The 17,546-nt window shown below is 43.7% G+C and overlaps 1 protein-coding gene across 2 annotated transcripts in view; it reads right to left on the bottom strand.

The window, feature by feature from the left end:
- Positions 1–16,652, bottom strand: part of LOC117405742 (phospholipid-transporting ATPase VA) — a 66,711-nt gene extending 50,059 nt beyond the window's left edge. Inside the window, exon 1 of one of the 2 annotated variants that reach the window (XM_034923178.2) lies at positions 15,790–16,652. In XM_034923178.2, coding sequence (XP_034779069.2) covers positions 15,790–16,217 — 428 coding nt within the window. In that variant the 5' untranslated portion in view covers positions 16,218–16,652. The remainder of the gene's footprint in view (positions 1–15,789) is intronic. The other variant, XM_034009089.3, reaches the window with a different exon arrangement.
- Positions 16,653–17,546: the final 894 nt, after the last annotated feature.

The following is a 17,546-nucleotide window of genomic DNA, read 5'->3' as shown; positions in this document are numbered from 1 at the left end:
TTTGAGAGGAGCGAGACTGAGAAGACTTCTACCACTGTATAAAGTATACCGACAGCTCCCAGCCTGCCCCTCAGCTTGGCCTCAGCCTCCTCCAGTAGGTTTACAAGAACAGTAAACCTCTTCCAGCTTAAATATGGAAGACATATTGGTTCAGGGTTCAATGTCAAGGTCTCCAGCACAATTAGCCTGCAGTGTTTTTTTATTGCTCTGCAAATACAAAGGCAGCACCTCAATCAGTCTACAGGAGGTTTCTGACAGTGCGGTGGAGACAGCGTTGGAAAGATACTTCCACAAAAGGTTGAATCAACTTGACAGAGAATCAGAGAATACAGCTGTGTCACAAACATTACAGCAGCCTGGTCATTATCATCATCAGGAAACACCAAGTCCCATGAGCTCAGTTTAGCTGCTATTTTAAGGTCACAGGTCAAAGTGAACAATACCTTTCTATTTGCCTGTTAAGAGGTCCATAACCCAGATATCTGAAGTCACCATCTTAACCTGTTTATGAGAATAGCAGATTTAGGTAAACATATACAGTGAATACTCCATGTGGAGCACTGATCGCATAGTGGTGATGTGTAACCAAACTGACAGTTATAGTTCAAATAAATCCCAAATAAAGAACCAAACTCCACATTCCACAGCAAGCTCTTAGACAGCACCCTGTCTGGGCAGGACCTGCCTGAGCACTAACTGTCATTACCAATACGTTAATGAGCAAGTTCACAAGAGCAGCAGCAAACTCCAAGGAAACAGAACCCTCCAGCACCGAACACAAACACTGCAAAGAACCCTGCAGCACCGAACACAAACACTGCAAAAGAACCCTGCAGCACCAAACACAAACACTGCAAAGAACCCTGCAGCACCGAACACAAACACTGCAAAGAACCCTGCAGCACCGAACACAAACACTGCAAAAGAACCCTCCAGCACCGAACACAAACACTGCAAAGAACCCTGCAGCACCGAACACAAACACTGCAAAGAACCCTGCAGCACCGAACACAAACACTGCAAAGAACCCTGCAGCACCGAACACAAACACTGCAAAGAACCCTGCAGCACCGAACACAAACACTGCAAAAGAACCCTGCAGCACCGAACACAAACACTGCAAAAGAACCCTGCAGCACCGAACACAAACACTGCAAAGAACCCTGCAGCACCGAACACAAACACTGCAAAGAACCCTGCAGCACCGAACACAAACACTGCAAAGAACCCTGCAGCACCGAACACAAACACTGCAAAGAACCCTCCAGCACCGAACACAAACACTGCAAAGAACCCTCCAGCACCGAACACAAACACTGCAAAGAACCCTGCAGCACCAAACACAAACACTGCAAAGAACCCTGCAGCACCAAACACAAACACTGCAAAAGAACCCTCCAGCACCGAACACAAACACTGCAAAGAACCCTGCAGCACCGAACACAAACACTGCAAAGAACCCTGCAGCACCGAACACAAACACTGCAAAGAACCCTGCAGCACCAAACACAAACACTGCAAAGAACCCTGCAGCACCAAACACAAACACTGCAAAAGAACCCTCCAGCACCGAACACAAACACTGCAAAGAACCCTGCAGCACCGAACACAAACACTGCAAAGAACCCTGCAGCACCGAACACAAACACTGCAAAGAACCCTGCAGCACCGAACACAAACACTGCAAAGAACCCTGCAGCACCGAACACAAACACTGCAAAGAACCCTCCAGCACCGAACACAAACACTGCAAAGAACCCTCCAGCACCGAACACAAACACTGCAAAGAACCCTCCAGCACCGAACACAAACACTGCAAAGAACCCTGCAGCACCAAACACAAACACTGCAAAGAACCCTGCAGCACCAAACACAAACACTGCAAAAGAACCCTCCAGCACCGAACACAAACACTGCAAAGAACCCTGCAGCACCGAACACAAACACTGCAAAGAACCCTGCAGCACCGAACACAAACACTGCAAAGAACCCTGCAGCACCGAACACAAACACTGCAAAGAACCCTGCAGCACCGAACACAAACACTGCAAAGAACCCTGCAGCACCGAACACAAACACTGCAAAGAACCCTGCAGCACCGAACACAAACACTGCAAAGAACCCTGCAGCACCGAACACAAACACTGCAAAGAACCCTGCAGCACCGAACACAAACACTGCAAAGAACCCTGCAGCACCGAACACAAACACTGCAAAGAACCCTGCAGCACCGAACACAAACACTGCAAAGAACCCTGCAGCACCGAACACAAACACTGCAAAGAACCCTGCAGCACCGAACACAAACACTGCAAAGAACCCTGCAGCACCGAACACAAACACTGCAAAGAACCCTGCAGCACCGAACACAAACACTGCAAAGAACCCTGCAGCACCGAACACAAACACTGCAAAGAACCCTGCAGCACTGAACACAAACACTGCAAGGAGATATTTCAGCCGACACAGCAGAAGACTGAAAATGCAGTGGATCAGTACTGCTCATGCATTTGCTCTGTGTATTTTTTTTAACCTGATTTTGCCTGACAGGTTAACAGAGATTATGCCTTCTGTTTGTCAGCTGTGGCAGGCAGCATAAATTCCTTGCAAGCTTTGTCAAACGTTATACAGATAGTTCAAATTTTCATTTCAACACATGATGCAATTTGTACATCACTCCAGACATGAACAAGAATGCAGACAAATATAACAAACAGGAGTCAATAAACAATAGGTCACAATACAATACACAGTCAACAAATCAACACATCTTCATCTGAGACGCAACCTGACTGGCATACTGCACACACAAAGTGGATCTCTTGTGATGCACATTTCATCCTGGATACAAATGCACTGGATCAGTCAACAAGCACATGCTTACATTTCATCATTTTAAGCATTTGGACATGTAGCCGATCCCTGCAATATGCCTGAGAGGTATGGGGCATTGTTCGAATTCGGTTTTCATTCCCTTTATGTGGAGTAGAGGAGGGTGGGGGGTTCTTTATCAAATCAATCTTAAATTGTACAATTCTGGGCACCATCTGACCATTTAATAATCCAGCACTGCTTTCAGAGACTCATGGATTCCCAGGTCAGCTTTTCAACCGCTGTACAAAAGGACGCATTTGAAAGTAGATATGGTACTACCTCTACTCACCTGCAGGGGTCAGCAGCCCCCGTTACACAGGAATGTGTTATGCTGCTCTGCAACATAAAAGCTGCTGTCAATTCACCACAAATGTGTGCTAATCACAGTTACTTGTGCATCATCCACAGCAATGCTTACCACACACATTCACGCCCTCTCTTGTAGTCTGATTAAGTTTGGTCTAAAACTCTTCATATGCTGACAGCATTTGAACAGTAGGTTAGAAAGGAAAGCAACCTTTCATTTTCAAACTGCTTAGCAAGCAACTTCAAGGGAGCATTTCATGCTCATCTAAAAATATAGGTGTGCCTTTTTATCACCCAGGGCCTGTATTTAGGTGCATTTCCACTTGAACGAAACAGTCCCATTCAAACAATGATTTGTGACGTCAAGAGGAAGGCATGTTTACAGGAACTATAGCCGAGGTGGCTCTTTGGACATTTCATTTCTCCCCTTGGAGCCTTCGTCACACAGAGGACATAAATCCAGGCAACGAGGGCTTCAGCATCGTGAATTTAACACGGTTTGGATTTAGAAAATCTATTTAAAAAATGATAACAGAGGAGATGCTTCAGAAGTGTGCTTCTTTCAAGGAACAGGGAAAGGAAAGGACGTTCCTTTTGCATCCGCACTCCTCCAAATATTATCCCATTTAATAATCAACATGAACGTGTCCGCTTCGGGATAAACAGCAAACTAACTTTCCAGCTCTCGCTGATGCAGCAGACGTTTATTATAACACTACACCAACTCCCACTGAACCCTCTTGTTAAAATAAACAAAGTACAGCCAGGAATAGCCATGGAAAACAAACTGAACATAACCTAAAAAAACAATGACTTTACATTTCCAGTCTTGCCCATTACATTTCTTCACATTACCAATATTACATTAGACGTCTCTTGTCCAGAGCAAGCGCAGCATGACAGACAGGTTACCACCAATTCCAGCAATATATGACACAGGAAGAACAACATTCCTCCATCCAGGGGAGCAACCACCAAGAAAAGGTATTAAAACCCATCTAGGACACCTGGAAGCTGCTAGAGACTGGAAAATGCTGGCAGATGTTGGTCAACGGCTTATTTTCCCACCTGAGATTGCCACCACTAATCTTCGACCTGATACAGTCTTGTGGATCAGCACGCCTGCACGCCAGCACCTGGTAGAGTTAACAGTGCCGTGGGAGGATGCTGTAGATGAGGCGTATGAGAGGAAGAAACGCTCAACTAGCTGCTGAAGTGGAACAGCGAGGATGGAGAGTCCAGGTTTACCCAGTGGAGGTGGGTTGTTGAGGGTTTGTGGCACACTCCACAACACGGTTTCTCAGAGACATCGGATTCAATGGTCAAGAGTTGCGACGCATAGTGAAGAACTTATCTGAAGCAGCAGAGAGGAGCAGCAACTGGCTCTGGTTGAGACGAAGAGATTCTAGTTGGGAACCTCAAGCACAGTAGAAAGAAAGCAACGTCAATGGAAAGGAAGGTAAGTAAGCTGGGCTGAGCTGAGTGGGGGACGGAGGGGGGTGATGCTGGGATGCCTCTTAAGGTGTTGTGGGCTAGTCGACGAAACACCAAGGATGGAAGGTGCCCACTTGAAGACCCCAGGAGGGAAACGCAGATGGATCACATTAGTTTACAGTAGAAGAAGCTATGTCTTAGTTGGTGCTTATCTTGGCGAGAGCTGAGTCCAATATCAGCATGAAGTTTTAACACATACTCTCATGTAGTGGAAAACAAATCGCAACAAACATTAGTTGAAAACAGATCCTTCTTTCTTTATTCATCTCTCACTGTTTTCAACCTTTAGTCCAAGTGTTAAAAACGTTTTAAAATTATTTTTACACTTAATCACAGCTAAAAATACACAGGTCAGATAGGAAGGGGAGTGTGCGGCACAAAGCCAACCTGTTTATGAGAATAGCAGATTTAGGTAAACATATACAGTGAATACTCCATGTGGAGCACTGATCGCATAGTGGTGATGTGTAACCAAACTGACAGTTATAGTTCAAATAAATCCCAAATAAAGAACCAAACTCCACATTCCACAGCAAGCTCTTAGACAGCACCCTGTCTGGGCAGGACCTGCCTGAGCACTAACTGTCATTACCAATACGTTAATGAGCAAGTTCACAAGAGCAGCAGCAAACTCCAAGGAAACAGAACCCTCCAGCACCGAACACAAACACTGCAAAGAACCCTGCAGCACCGAACACAAACACTGCAAAAGAACCCTGCAGCACCAAACACAAACACTGCAAAGAACCCTGCAGCACCGAACACAAACACTGCAAAGAACCCTGCAGCACCGAACACAAACACTGCAAAAGAACCCTCCAGCACCGAACACAAACACTGCAAAGAACCCTGCAGCACCGAACACAAACACTGCAAAGAACCCTGCAGCACCGAACACAAACACTGCAAAGAACCCTGCAGCACCGAACACAAACACTGCAAAGAACCCTGCAGCACCGAACACAAACACTGCAAAAGAACCCTGCAGCACCGAACACAAACACTGCAAAAGAACCCTGCAGCACCGAACACAAACACTGCAAAGAACCCTGCAGCACCGAACACAAACACTGCAAAGAACCCTGCAGCACCGAACACAAACACTGCAAAGAACCCTGCAGCACCGAACACAAACACTGCAAAGAACCCTCCAGCACCGAACACAAACACTGCAAAGAACCCTCCAGCACCGAACACAAACACTGCAAAGAACCCTGCAGCACCAAACACAAACACTGCAAAGAACCCTGCAGCACCAAACACAAACACTGCAAAAGAACCCTCCAGCACCGAACACAAACACTGCAAAGAACCCTGCAGCACCGAACACAAACACTGCAAAGAACCCTGCAGCACCGAACACAAACACTGCAAAGAACCCTGCAGCACCAAACACAAACACTGCAAAGAACCCTGCAGCACCAAACACAAACACTGCAAAAGAACCCTCCAGCACCGAACACAAACACTGCAAAGAACCCTGCAGCACCGAACACAAACACTGCAAAGAACCCTGCAGCACCGAACACAAACACTGCAAAGAACCCTGCAGCACCGAACACAAACACTGCAAAGAACCCTGCAGCACCGAACACAAACACTGCAAAGAACCCTCCAGCACCGAACACAAACACTGCAAAGAACCCTCCAGCACCGAACACAAACACTGCAAAGAACCCTCCAGCACCGAACACAAACACTGCAAAGAACCCTGCAGCACCAAACACAAACACTGCAAAGAACCCTGCAGCACCAAACACAAACACTGCAAAAGAACCCTCCAGCACCGAACACAAACACTGCAAAGAACCCTGCAGCACCGAACACAAACACTGCAAAGAACCCTGCAGCACCGAACACAAACACTGCAAAGAACCCTGCAGCACCGAACACAAACACTGCAAAGAACCCTGCAGCACCGAACACAAACACTGCAAAGAACCCTGCAGCACCGAACACAAACACTGCAAAGAACCCTGCAGCACCGAACACAAACACTGCAAAGAACCCTGCAGCACCGAACACAAACACTGCAAAGAACCCTGCAGCACCGAACACAAACACTGCAAAGAACCCTGCAGCACCGAACACAAACACTGCAAAGAACCCTGCAGCACCGAACACAAACACTGCAAAGAACCCTGCAGCACCGAACACAAACACTGCAAAGAACCCTGCAGCACCGAACACAAACACTGCAAAGAACCCTGCAGCACCGAACACAAACACTGCAAAGAACCCTGCAGCACCGAACACAAACACTGCAAAGAACCCTGCAGCACCGAACACAAACACTGCAAAGAACCCTGCAGCACTGAACACAAACACTGCAAGGAGATATTTCAGCCGACACAGCAGAAGACTGAAAATGCAGTGGATCAGTACTGCTCATGCATTTGCTCTGTGTATTTTTTTTAACCTGATTTTGCCTGACAGGTTAACAGAGATTATGCCTTCTGTTTGTCAGCTGTGGCAGGCAGCATAAATTCCTTGCAAGCTTTGTCAAACGTTATACAGATAGTTCAAATTTTCATTTCAACACATGATGCAATTTGTACATCACTCCAGACATGAACAAGAATGCAGACAAATATAACAAACAGGAGTCAATAAACAATAGGTCACAATACAATACACAGTCAACAAATCAACACATCTTCATCTGAGACGCAACCTGACTGGCATACTGCACACACAAAGTGGATCTCTTGTGATGCACATTTCATCCTGGATACAAATGCACTGGATCAGTCAACAAGCACATGCTTACATTTCATCATTTTAAGCATTTGGACATGTAGCCGATCCCTGCAATATGCCTGAGAGGTATGGGGCATTGTTCGAATTCGGTTTTCATTCCCTTTATGTGGAGTAGAGGAGGGTGGGGGGTTCTTTATCAAATCAATCTTAAATTGTACAATTCTGGGCACCATCTGACCATTTAATAATCCAGCACTGCTTTCAGAGACTCATGGATTCCCAGGTCAGCTTTTCAACCGCTGTACAAAAGGACGCATTTGAAAGTAGATATGGTACTACCTCTACTCACCTGCAGGGGTCAGCAGCCCCCGTTACACAGGAATGTGTTATGCTGCTCTGCAACATAAAAGCTGCTGTCAATTCACCACAAATGTGTGCTAATCACAGTTACTTGTGCATCATCCACAGCAATGCTTACCACACACATTCACGCCCTCTCTTGTAGTCTGATTAAGTTTGGTCTAAAACTCTTCATATGCTGACAGCATTTGAACAGTAGGTTAGAAAGGAAAGCAACCTTTCATTTTCAAACTGCTTAGCAAGCAACTTCAAGGGAGCATTTCATGCTCATCTAAAAATATAGGTGTGCCTTTTTATCACCCAGGGCCTGTATTTAGGTGCATTTCCACTTGAACGAAACAGTCCCATTCAAACAATGATTTGTGACGTCAAGAGGAAGGCATGTTTACAGGAACTATAGCCGAGGTGGCTCTTTGGACATTTCATTTCTCCCCTTGGAGCCTTCGTCACACAGAGGACATAAATCCAGGCAACGAGGGCTTCAGCATCGTGAATTTAACACGGTTTGGATTTAGAAAATCTATTTAAAAAATGATAACAGAGGAGATGCTTCAGAAGTGTGCTTCTTTCAAGGAACAGGGAAAGGAAAGGACGTTCCTTTTGCATCCGCACTCCTCCAAATATTATCCCATTTAATAATCAACATGAACGTGTCCGCTTCGGGATAAACAGCAAACTAACTTTCCAGCTCTCGCTGATGCAGCAGACGTTTATTATAACACTACACCAACTCCCACTGAACCCTCTTGTTAAAATAAACAAAGTACAGCCAGGAATAGCCATGGAAAACAAACTGAACATAACCTAAAAAAACAATGACTTTACATTTCCAGTCTTGCCCATTACATTTCTTCACATTACCAATATTACATTAGACGTCTCTTGTCCAGAGCAAGCGCAGCATGACAGACAGGTTACCACCAATTCCAGCAATATATGACACAGGAAGAACAACATTCCTCCATCCAGGGGAGCAACCACCAAGAAAAGGTATTAAAACCCATCTAGGACACCTGGAAGCTGCTAGAGACTGGAAAATGCTGGCAGATGTTGGTCAACGGCTTATTTTCCCACCTGAGATTGCCACCACTAATCTTCGACCTGATACAGTCTTGTGGATCAGCACGCCTGCACGCCAGCACCTGGTAGAGTTAACAGTGCCGTGGGAGGATGCTGTAGATGAGGCGTATGAGAGGAAGAAACGCTCAACTAGCTGCTGAAGTGGAACAGCGAGGATGGAGAGTCCAGGTTTACCCAGTGGAGGTGGGTTGTTGAGGGTTTGTGGCACACTCCACAACACGGTTTCTCAGAGACATCGGATTCAATGGTCAAGAGTTGCGACGCATAGTGAAGAACTTATCTGAAGCAGCAGAGAGGAGCAGCAACTGGCTCTGGTTGAGACGAAGAGATTCTAGTTGGGAACCTCAAGCACAGTAGAAAGAAAGCAACGTCAATGGAAAGGAAGGTAAGTAAGCTGGGCTGAGCTGAGTGGGGGACGGAGGGGGGTGATGCTGGGATGCCTCTTAAGGTGTTGTGGGCTAGTCGACGAAACACCAAGGATGGAAGGTGCCCACTTGAAGACCCCAGGAGGGAAACGCAGATGGATCACATTAGTTTACAGTAGAAGAAGCTATGTCTTAGTTGGTGCTTATCTTGGCGAGAGCTGAGTCCAATATCAGCATGAAGTTTTAACACATACTCTCATGTAGTGGAAAACAAATCGCAACAAACATTAGTTGAAAACAGATCCTTCTTTCTTTATTCATCTCTCACTGTTTTCAACCTTTAGTCCAAGTGTTAAAAACGTTTTAAAATTATTTTTACACTTAATCACAGCTAAAAATACACAGGTCAGATAGGAAGGGGAGTGTGCGGCACAAAGCCAACTGATTTGATATAATACACAGGTCAGACACAGAGGGGAGTGTTTACATTGTAGAGTGTGCAGCACAAAGCCAATTGATTCAATAGTCAGTATGTCTTCAGTCTTTTCAACGCTGTGCGCGCACACACACACACACACACACACACACACACTGACACACACACACTGACACACTCCAGTATTCTACTCATATGATGGACGGCTTCTTGAATTAAACAGAATCTCATTATTATTCTGAAGTGCAGTCTCGCATGCAGTTAGGCAGCAGGCATTGCGTTCTCTGTTTAAAACTCCAGTCGAGGGCAGGTGTTCAGTGGGACCCACGGTATGAGTGCAGTAGTTGGAGTTTGTCTGTAGTTCTTACTGTCAGACTGGGTCCCTGTGGCGGAGTGCCCCGCCCCTATATATATATATATTTATTATTATTTGTATTTTTGTTTGCGGCGCGGATAAAAGCGCTGCGTCTTTTGTTATTGTTTTTGTATATTTTAAAAACCTCGTGATGATGAGTGGCTGATCAGCTACTGATTATTTAACTAGCTGACAGTCACACATTCTCACTAAACGCGTGCAGACTGTGGCCGAGGGGTAATAAGATAATTAACAGCTAGTTAACCCCTCGGCCAGAGTATAAGAACCTGCAGCTGTCCGTGCTGCGGGGTTGAGTGTACAGAGGAGAGTACGTGGAGCGGAGAGAGCGAGGCGAATAAGAGAAACAACTGCTAAGTATCGTGCTGGGGTAAAACCAGCACGCTTATTTGTTTATTTCTATTTGTTTGGCCAACGTGCCCTTTTGTTTTGTTGTGTTTTGTTTGTTTAAATATTTGTGTTTATTTAGTTAATAAAATTAGCTGAACGCCATAGCGTTCAGCTTCACCCGCCCATCTACTGTTTTGGTTCTGTTACTTCCTGGTCCGTGACATCACCACTGCAAGCCATCCTGCCACAGTCCCTCACACTCTTCTGTACTAAGAAATAAACAGCAGATGTGCAATAAGCAGCTGCACACGGGCTCCAGCACGCTCACTCTGTAAAACCATACTGACCATCATCAAGCCTGCCTTGTACAGCCACCCTTTCAGTGCATGAGGGAACAGTGAAAGTAAAATAGGACCATTTTGAAACCCTCTCATTTTTATGATGAACGTGTGAACGTAGCAAAACAGCTTTGTGTCTTGGCTCTCATGCTGATGGAATGTAGAAATGCACTTGCCACAAGTGCAATGCTGAATACATCACATGTGAAAACAACCCTTCAGATGCTGGTACGAGCACTTCTGTAGCATGTATGATTTGATAGCACACTACCTGAATGAATGTAGATGTGAATGACTGCCCTACCACCTCCCCAGTCACTAAACATCAGCCATCAAGATATGGGCATTTCCACGCTAACGGGGCACACATGTACAACACAGGGCTTGAAAAATAAAGTTCATGATGCGATGCTCATACCTCTCGTATCATATGCTCTAGCATCTCAATGACATACAGTCATTAAAGGGAAGATAACTTTTCATGTTGCAGGCACTTGAAGTTCATGGTAACGCTGTGAATGAGGACGGACACAAGGCATGAAAAGAGCCCAATGAATTACAACGGTGTTAATTTTATTATGAAAAACAATCAAATCTGGGAGTCCAAGGTATTCCTTATGATGCTTTAATCAAAGGTTTTGTTGCTTGCACACAATTATCAGACGCCTTTCTCCAAGGCGACTTTGTGAGGGTGTGCCGAGTGGCTGATGCTAAACAGAGAGGACTCACAACCAAACATTCAGTTAAAAGAAACAAATACTTTATTTGTGAACAAAAGTAAGCTTGTTCTTTCAACAAATAACTATTTACACTGATCCTGGATCAAAACAAAACAAACCACTGGCCGATAACACAATCCTTCTATACCTCGGCTACCACAGAGTTCAGGTACTAACCTCCAGCCAACCAGAGCTCCTCATAATGACCTCTTTGATACCTGATCTCAGGTAGGGCCCTCCCCCAGCAAAACCATTACTGGGCAAATAGCCATAATAATTATACATTAATCCAGATAATAATAATAATAATAATAATAATAATAATAATAATAATAATAATAATAATTTCAATACAAACTCAATCCTACCTTTATTAAATTTACCATTATTAAAATGATAGGGTTAAACGAGGCTAAACGTCCCCTCTATGGAGAAGGTGAGTACGGCTCTGAAAGAACAGCGCAGCGTGAGCCTCAGGAGCGCACTCCCCTTCCCATACAAACAGCCTGCCAGAGAGCAAGCAGACCTGCATCACCTGCGCTCCATCAATCCAATGGGAAGCACCATGATGAGAACTAACTGTTAACAATCTTAAAACTCCTGTGTGTAGAAGCATTTTCATTAGCAAAGAATACTTAAAAGATACGAGTTCACTTTACCAGCAGTGTGCACCCTGCTACCCAAAATGATACATCACACTCAAAAACAACAACAAATGTATAAATACAGATTTCATTCTTATGCCATTCCCCGATTCCTAACAAGCAAATACACACAGACTGAATAAACATTCATTTACGGGGTCGTTTTAAAAAACCCAAAGTTCTGTTTTTAGTTTGCAGTTTCGTTTTCAAAGCTACTGTGGGTGGAGAACCGCTTCCTGGCCGAGTGATGGAAAAACAGCGTCTCTTACCCAAAAGCAGGTTTAGTTACTTGGAGTAAATTGAAGAGATAACTAGACACTATATAGGTTAAACAGCTGGGTACATGCAGATCCCAGGACAGAAAACGTGGAGTTACAGATCAGACAGGCTATACTCCCACTGTCAGAGGGGATTCCAGTACGCACAACACTGCAGTTAACAGGAGTGATAAACACAGTACCCTACTTAGTATGAAAACAAGATTAATTTTACTTCACTAGCAAATCGTGTAATGGATCATTCTGCAAGCAGAATGATTAGTTTTAAAACAAACTAACCTGAGCTCGACCACGACAGAGATGGAAGTGTAACTCAGGACTAGCACATGAATCAGGGCTATTACAGTATGATTCATTTACATTTACAAATGCACTTGGGTGAAATCCACAGTTTCCTCAATTACAACTCCCATGAATTAATCAGCTGTGTGTATCACAACTAAAAACCAGGGGGGGGAATTCTGCCGGTACTGGATACCGGGACTTACTTAATCTGCCTTCCATCCACTCACACAGTCCACTAGCGCAGCGTTTCTCAAACGCGCTTTCATTCAGCACAGTTCGTGCTGCTTGCATTCTGTTCCTCATACTGCTTCTGTATCTGTTAGCTGCTATTGGCCACCATTAACATCAGTATAATCACTGCATGTTGATTGGCTGATCTTTCACTCTGATCAGATTTCATTTTGGCGCGAGTCTCAAATCTCCGCCCATTTCGCTTTGTGTCAGTGCTCATTCGTTGATCAACGAGAGATGACTTTAGCAGTGCAACGTGAAAACAGAGGTATGAAGTAAATTACCATTATTATGAAGTAATAATTATTGTATTTAGTGTGGCGGAGAAACTATATTCTAAACGAACAAATGAATTTGAAAGCAAAAATCCACGTCTGTGTTCGCCATTAATTACACAGTTGATAAATATTAGAAATAATTATCATAACGCGTTTTGCCTTACACCGATTTACCACATTGACAGAATTTGCATGAAAGTTTCTAAAATGGCAAGTGATGTGTGGGACAGCAGGGATTAACAATAACATAAAAAACAGGATCAAAGTGCAGCTTCAGATTTGGTAAGCGAGTCAGAACCGGGATACAGATGGAGGTGAGAGCCATGCTTTTCAAACACAGGCCCAACTTGCAAGGTTCATGTTAAGCATAGTGATTAATGTTTTGTTTTGTTGTGATCCTAGTGTTTTCTGTTAGGAGGACTGTAATAAACGAAAACCAAAATAGTGAGGTGCTTTTTCTTTGTACAATGCCCCCTTTTCTAAAACATCCTGAAGAGTTTATTTAGGTTAAATGTGAGTCTTCACTTGCGTGCACATCTAAATAAAGGCAGAAGTAAGCCACAGTAATGATATTACTTTATGAAAATGTGTCTTTTGCCACTTTGTTTCTTGTGCAGAAACCACAATAACAGGGATAAAGTAAAAAAGAAAAAAAGTCTACTTTTAAACTGTTTCTGCCTGAAAAACCTCATTCTGGAATAGATCACGGTAATTAATCTACACAGAGACACAACAGAGAAGCGCACAGAACATAAATGAAATTAACAGGGATATGTGTTCTAATCCAAGGCTATCACTGTAGCACGGCCAGGTCCTGTTGTAGGTGAGTACCCAGGGTCTGGAAAGTATGGGGATGATTTCAGATAATAATGGAGGTTACATCATTATTAGTAGTAGTGCCTGTTACGTAATACATCTGAGGGGTATTTTAGCCCCTATTGTGCGTGGTTTGACTAAGACCCTTTTGTATAATTTTTTTTATGGCACAGTTGTTTTTTATACCATTTTTTATAACATCCCCCCTTTTTAGGACATCTTGAAACAAAACTCCCTCTCTACAGCAGTTACCGCATAGTGTAATATTTCTTACTGCATGTCCTTTAAGGTTTCACTTCAGTGTTATATTACAGTACATGACTGAGTGATACATGCAGAGGGTACAAAGCTTTCAGTATTTTCAGCGTCCTTGTTTATGGTGAATTGGTTATAATTGATCAGTTATTACTGATAAATGTATCGTGTACCGATAGGCATACATTTTTAAAGTATTTATTCATTGGCACTCCATTTTTAATGTTTACACCCGGCTGTGCATACGAGTACCTGCACTTGTTTGTTGAGAATTTCACCCCTGCTAAAAACCACACCAAATATGATGCCCTGCAAACAGACGGTTTATGAAAACCTTCTTTTAATACATGTGATTGAGTATGAGAGCCAGTGCAGTCCAGGGCAAGGTGTGCATGACCGGCTTGTCGCCTCCTGAGCGTAGAAAGGTTGAAGCAAACCACTGGTTACTGTGAATAATAACCGGTAATTGCAGACGAGCCCAAAGATTCTGCTCAAAGCTGATGTTTTCTTCCACAGTTACATTATTGTGGACAGTCTCCAGAACTCACATGTAAAGGTTGCTATACAGGTAAGAAATACCAACAGAACAGGTGTGGTACTCCTCACATCTGCTAGAGGCAGTGTTGCAGGGGGGCAGGTTAATGGTTACACACTGGTGTACCACATGTACTTCATCGTTAGACATGATTCAGGCAGCTGTACTGAGGCCACAGGTGTGCTTTCAAGTTCAGAGTTTTAAAAAGTCCCCAGGATGTGACCCCTGAAACTGAAAATGATACAAAGTGAAACTTAACAAGAGGAATACGTTACTTTAGACAGCCGTGATATTTCATACCCTTACCAAGCTGTCTTCACTCTAATAGAGCATGCACTGGTTTATACTGCATCATTTGGGAATGCATAGTAGGGTTACTGCATCACATCCGATTAGAACGCACTGCTTTGAAAGAACCCCTTCATGGAAGTAACTGCGCTCAGAACGATTGCACACCACTATATATGCCAGGTGATCAATATAAAAAAAAAACAAAAAAAAAAAACACATAACCAGTGTTACCTATCCATGCTTGCATAGTGCAAAGAAGCATCACATGACCCTTCAGTGTACATTAGAAAACGAACATTGAAGAATCGCATGACCCTTCAGTGTACATTAGAAAACGAACATTGAAGAATCGCATGACCCTTCAGTGTACATTAGAAAACGAACATTGAAGAATCGCATGACCCTTCAGTGTACATTAGAAAACGAACATTGAAGAATCGCATGACCCTTCAGTGTACATTAGAAAACGAACATTGAAGAATCGCATGACCCTTCAGTGTACATTAGAAAACGAACATTGAAGAATCGCATGACCCTTCAGTGTACATTAGAAAACGAACATTGAAGAATCGCATGACCCTTCAGTGTACATTAGAAAACGAACATTTCATTTCTGAAACGCATTTGAACGTCATTCAGACTACTGATTCCAAGGACTTCAAAAGTAAACTTTTTTTGTTGAAAAATAACTGTTAAGCACTGTAAAGAAAACTGTTTGCAACAGTAAACAAATATTTGCAAAACAACAACGCCGCGTCTACCAAGTGGCAGCATTGACTCTAAATCACAGACAGTACATACCTGCAGTAAACGAGGCAATCCATGTGATTAATTTCTTTATCTGATCTGTGTCTTCTGTAATCCTCCCAAAGATCCTTGAGAGCCGTAACAGAGAGAATAAAAACCACGGGCGCCAGCGCCAGCTCCGGTTGAAATGCATTGACAATGGGCACAAAATTGAGCAAAGCGATAAAAACAAAATAGACGTTCGCAAACCTGTGGAACTGCTCGAATAGGTTCTTCGGCAGAAAAGACAGCAGGGTATATTTGGTGGTTTTAATGTTATTGTGTGCATAATGTCTGTTGGGGTTCTCGTCTCCTTTGGCACAGCTGTACAGCAGATTGGAATGCACCGTCCTGGTTTTAATGTCTTTCTTGCTCTGCTTTTTCCTTCTTTTCTTAAGTTTGTAACTTTTCACCTCTCCGCTCTCTCCGAACTCTGGCGCCATGCTTCACAACAAAACTTCAGAAAAAGTGAAGCTGTTCTCCTTTCCGCTTACAAAACAACACATACAGTAAGTAATCATGCTGTTGAGTTGTGTTTACAACGAAGAGAGGGAAGGATTTCTCCACTAATCCTGACTTTCTTACTCGCCATTCTTATTTCTCCCCGATTAACGGTGTAATTGGAGCTTGGAAAGCTGTTTCTTCACTTGCCGCATCTATCCCTTGAGCCGCGTATCCCCTCGTCACCCCTGACGAAACCTGATTCCCGGCCATGCTCCGCCTACCTTTCTCAAAAGAAATGTTTTTCGTGAAGTCCGCTTATAGTAATTGGGCTTGTTTCGCCCTAATGTTTTGAGGGTCGCGGGTTGTGTGATTGACTGGTGTCAATGTATGTGCACGTCATAAGAATTTTATAATCATCCTATCCCCACTAGTTCAACTAAGAAAAACGATCTACTAAAAAAAAAAAAAAAAAGATTTTGTATACATCCCCACTCCCCTCACTCTAAAATGGGTTGGGCTTCTTTTGAAAGGCAGTGCCGCTTTTTTTTTCTCGTGAGATTTGGCAATACTGTCAGGAACACAGATAAAGTGTCGTTTGCGTCACACTACTGTTGGGCTTTTTTTCATTACGATTCAGAGAAAAGACATTAACCACCCACAACAGTTTGAATATCTTAAAATACATAGCCGCTATAACCAAATATAATTGTATAAACTACCCCATCTTTGATATGTCATTATTATATAATAACTCCAGACACACACATAGCAGGACAGCGCGGTCACAGGATCATCTTAATTGAGTAACGCGAGTTCTGCTCGCAATTAGAAATCCAGACTTCATCCACTGATCAGAGGCAGTATAATGGGTCAGAGGTTGTGTGTGTGCCTGCGTGCGTACATGCGTGTGTGTAAATTGTCACTAATCCAGATGACTATGTTTAATTTCATCAGTTAATTTAAAAACCCTATCTGCCAGGTTCCTGCTGTGTCTGGATGACGCTGGGTTGCTGTGAGTGACAGTCATACAGGGTGATTTCCCTCGCCAGCCCCGCTGAGAGAACTAATCCAGATGACTATGTTTAGTTTCATCAGTTAGTTTAAAAACCCTATCTGCCAGGTTCCTGCTGTGTCTGGATGACGTTGGGTTGCTGTGAGTGACAGTCATACAGGGTGATTTCCCTTGCCAGCCCCACTGAGAGATTGGAACAGGGATTAGGGAGTGGTTAACATGTAGAAAACAGAAAGTACGGATTAGAGGGGAGTAATATAAAAGTTGCAGAAAATAGGAGTGAAAAGTACTGGCATTTTGTACTCTTATAACCTTG

Source organism: Acipenser ruthenus, chromosome 9 (assembly GCF_902713425.1).
Source record: "Acipenser ruthenus chromosome 9, fAciRut3.2 maternal haplotype, whole genome shotgun sequence".
NCBI lineage: Eukaryota > Metazoa > Chordata > Actinopteri > Acipenseriformes > Acipenseridae > Acipenser > Acipenser ruthenus.
The sequence above is the reverse complement of the archived record's forward strand: the minus strand, read 5'-3'. Positions and strand labels throughout refer to the sequence as shown.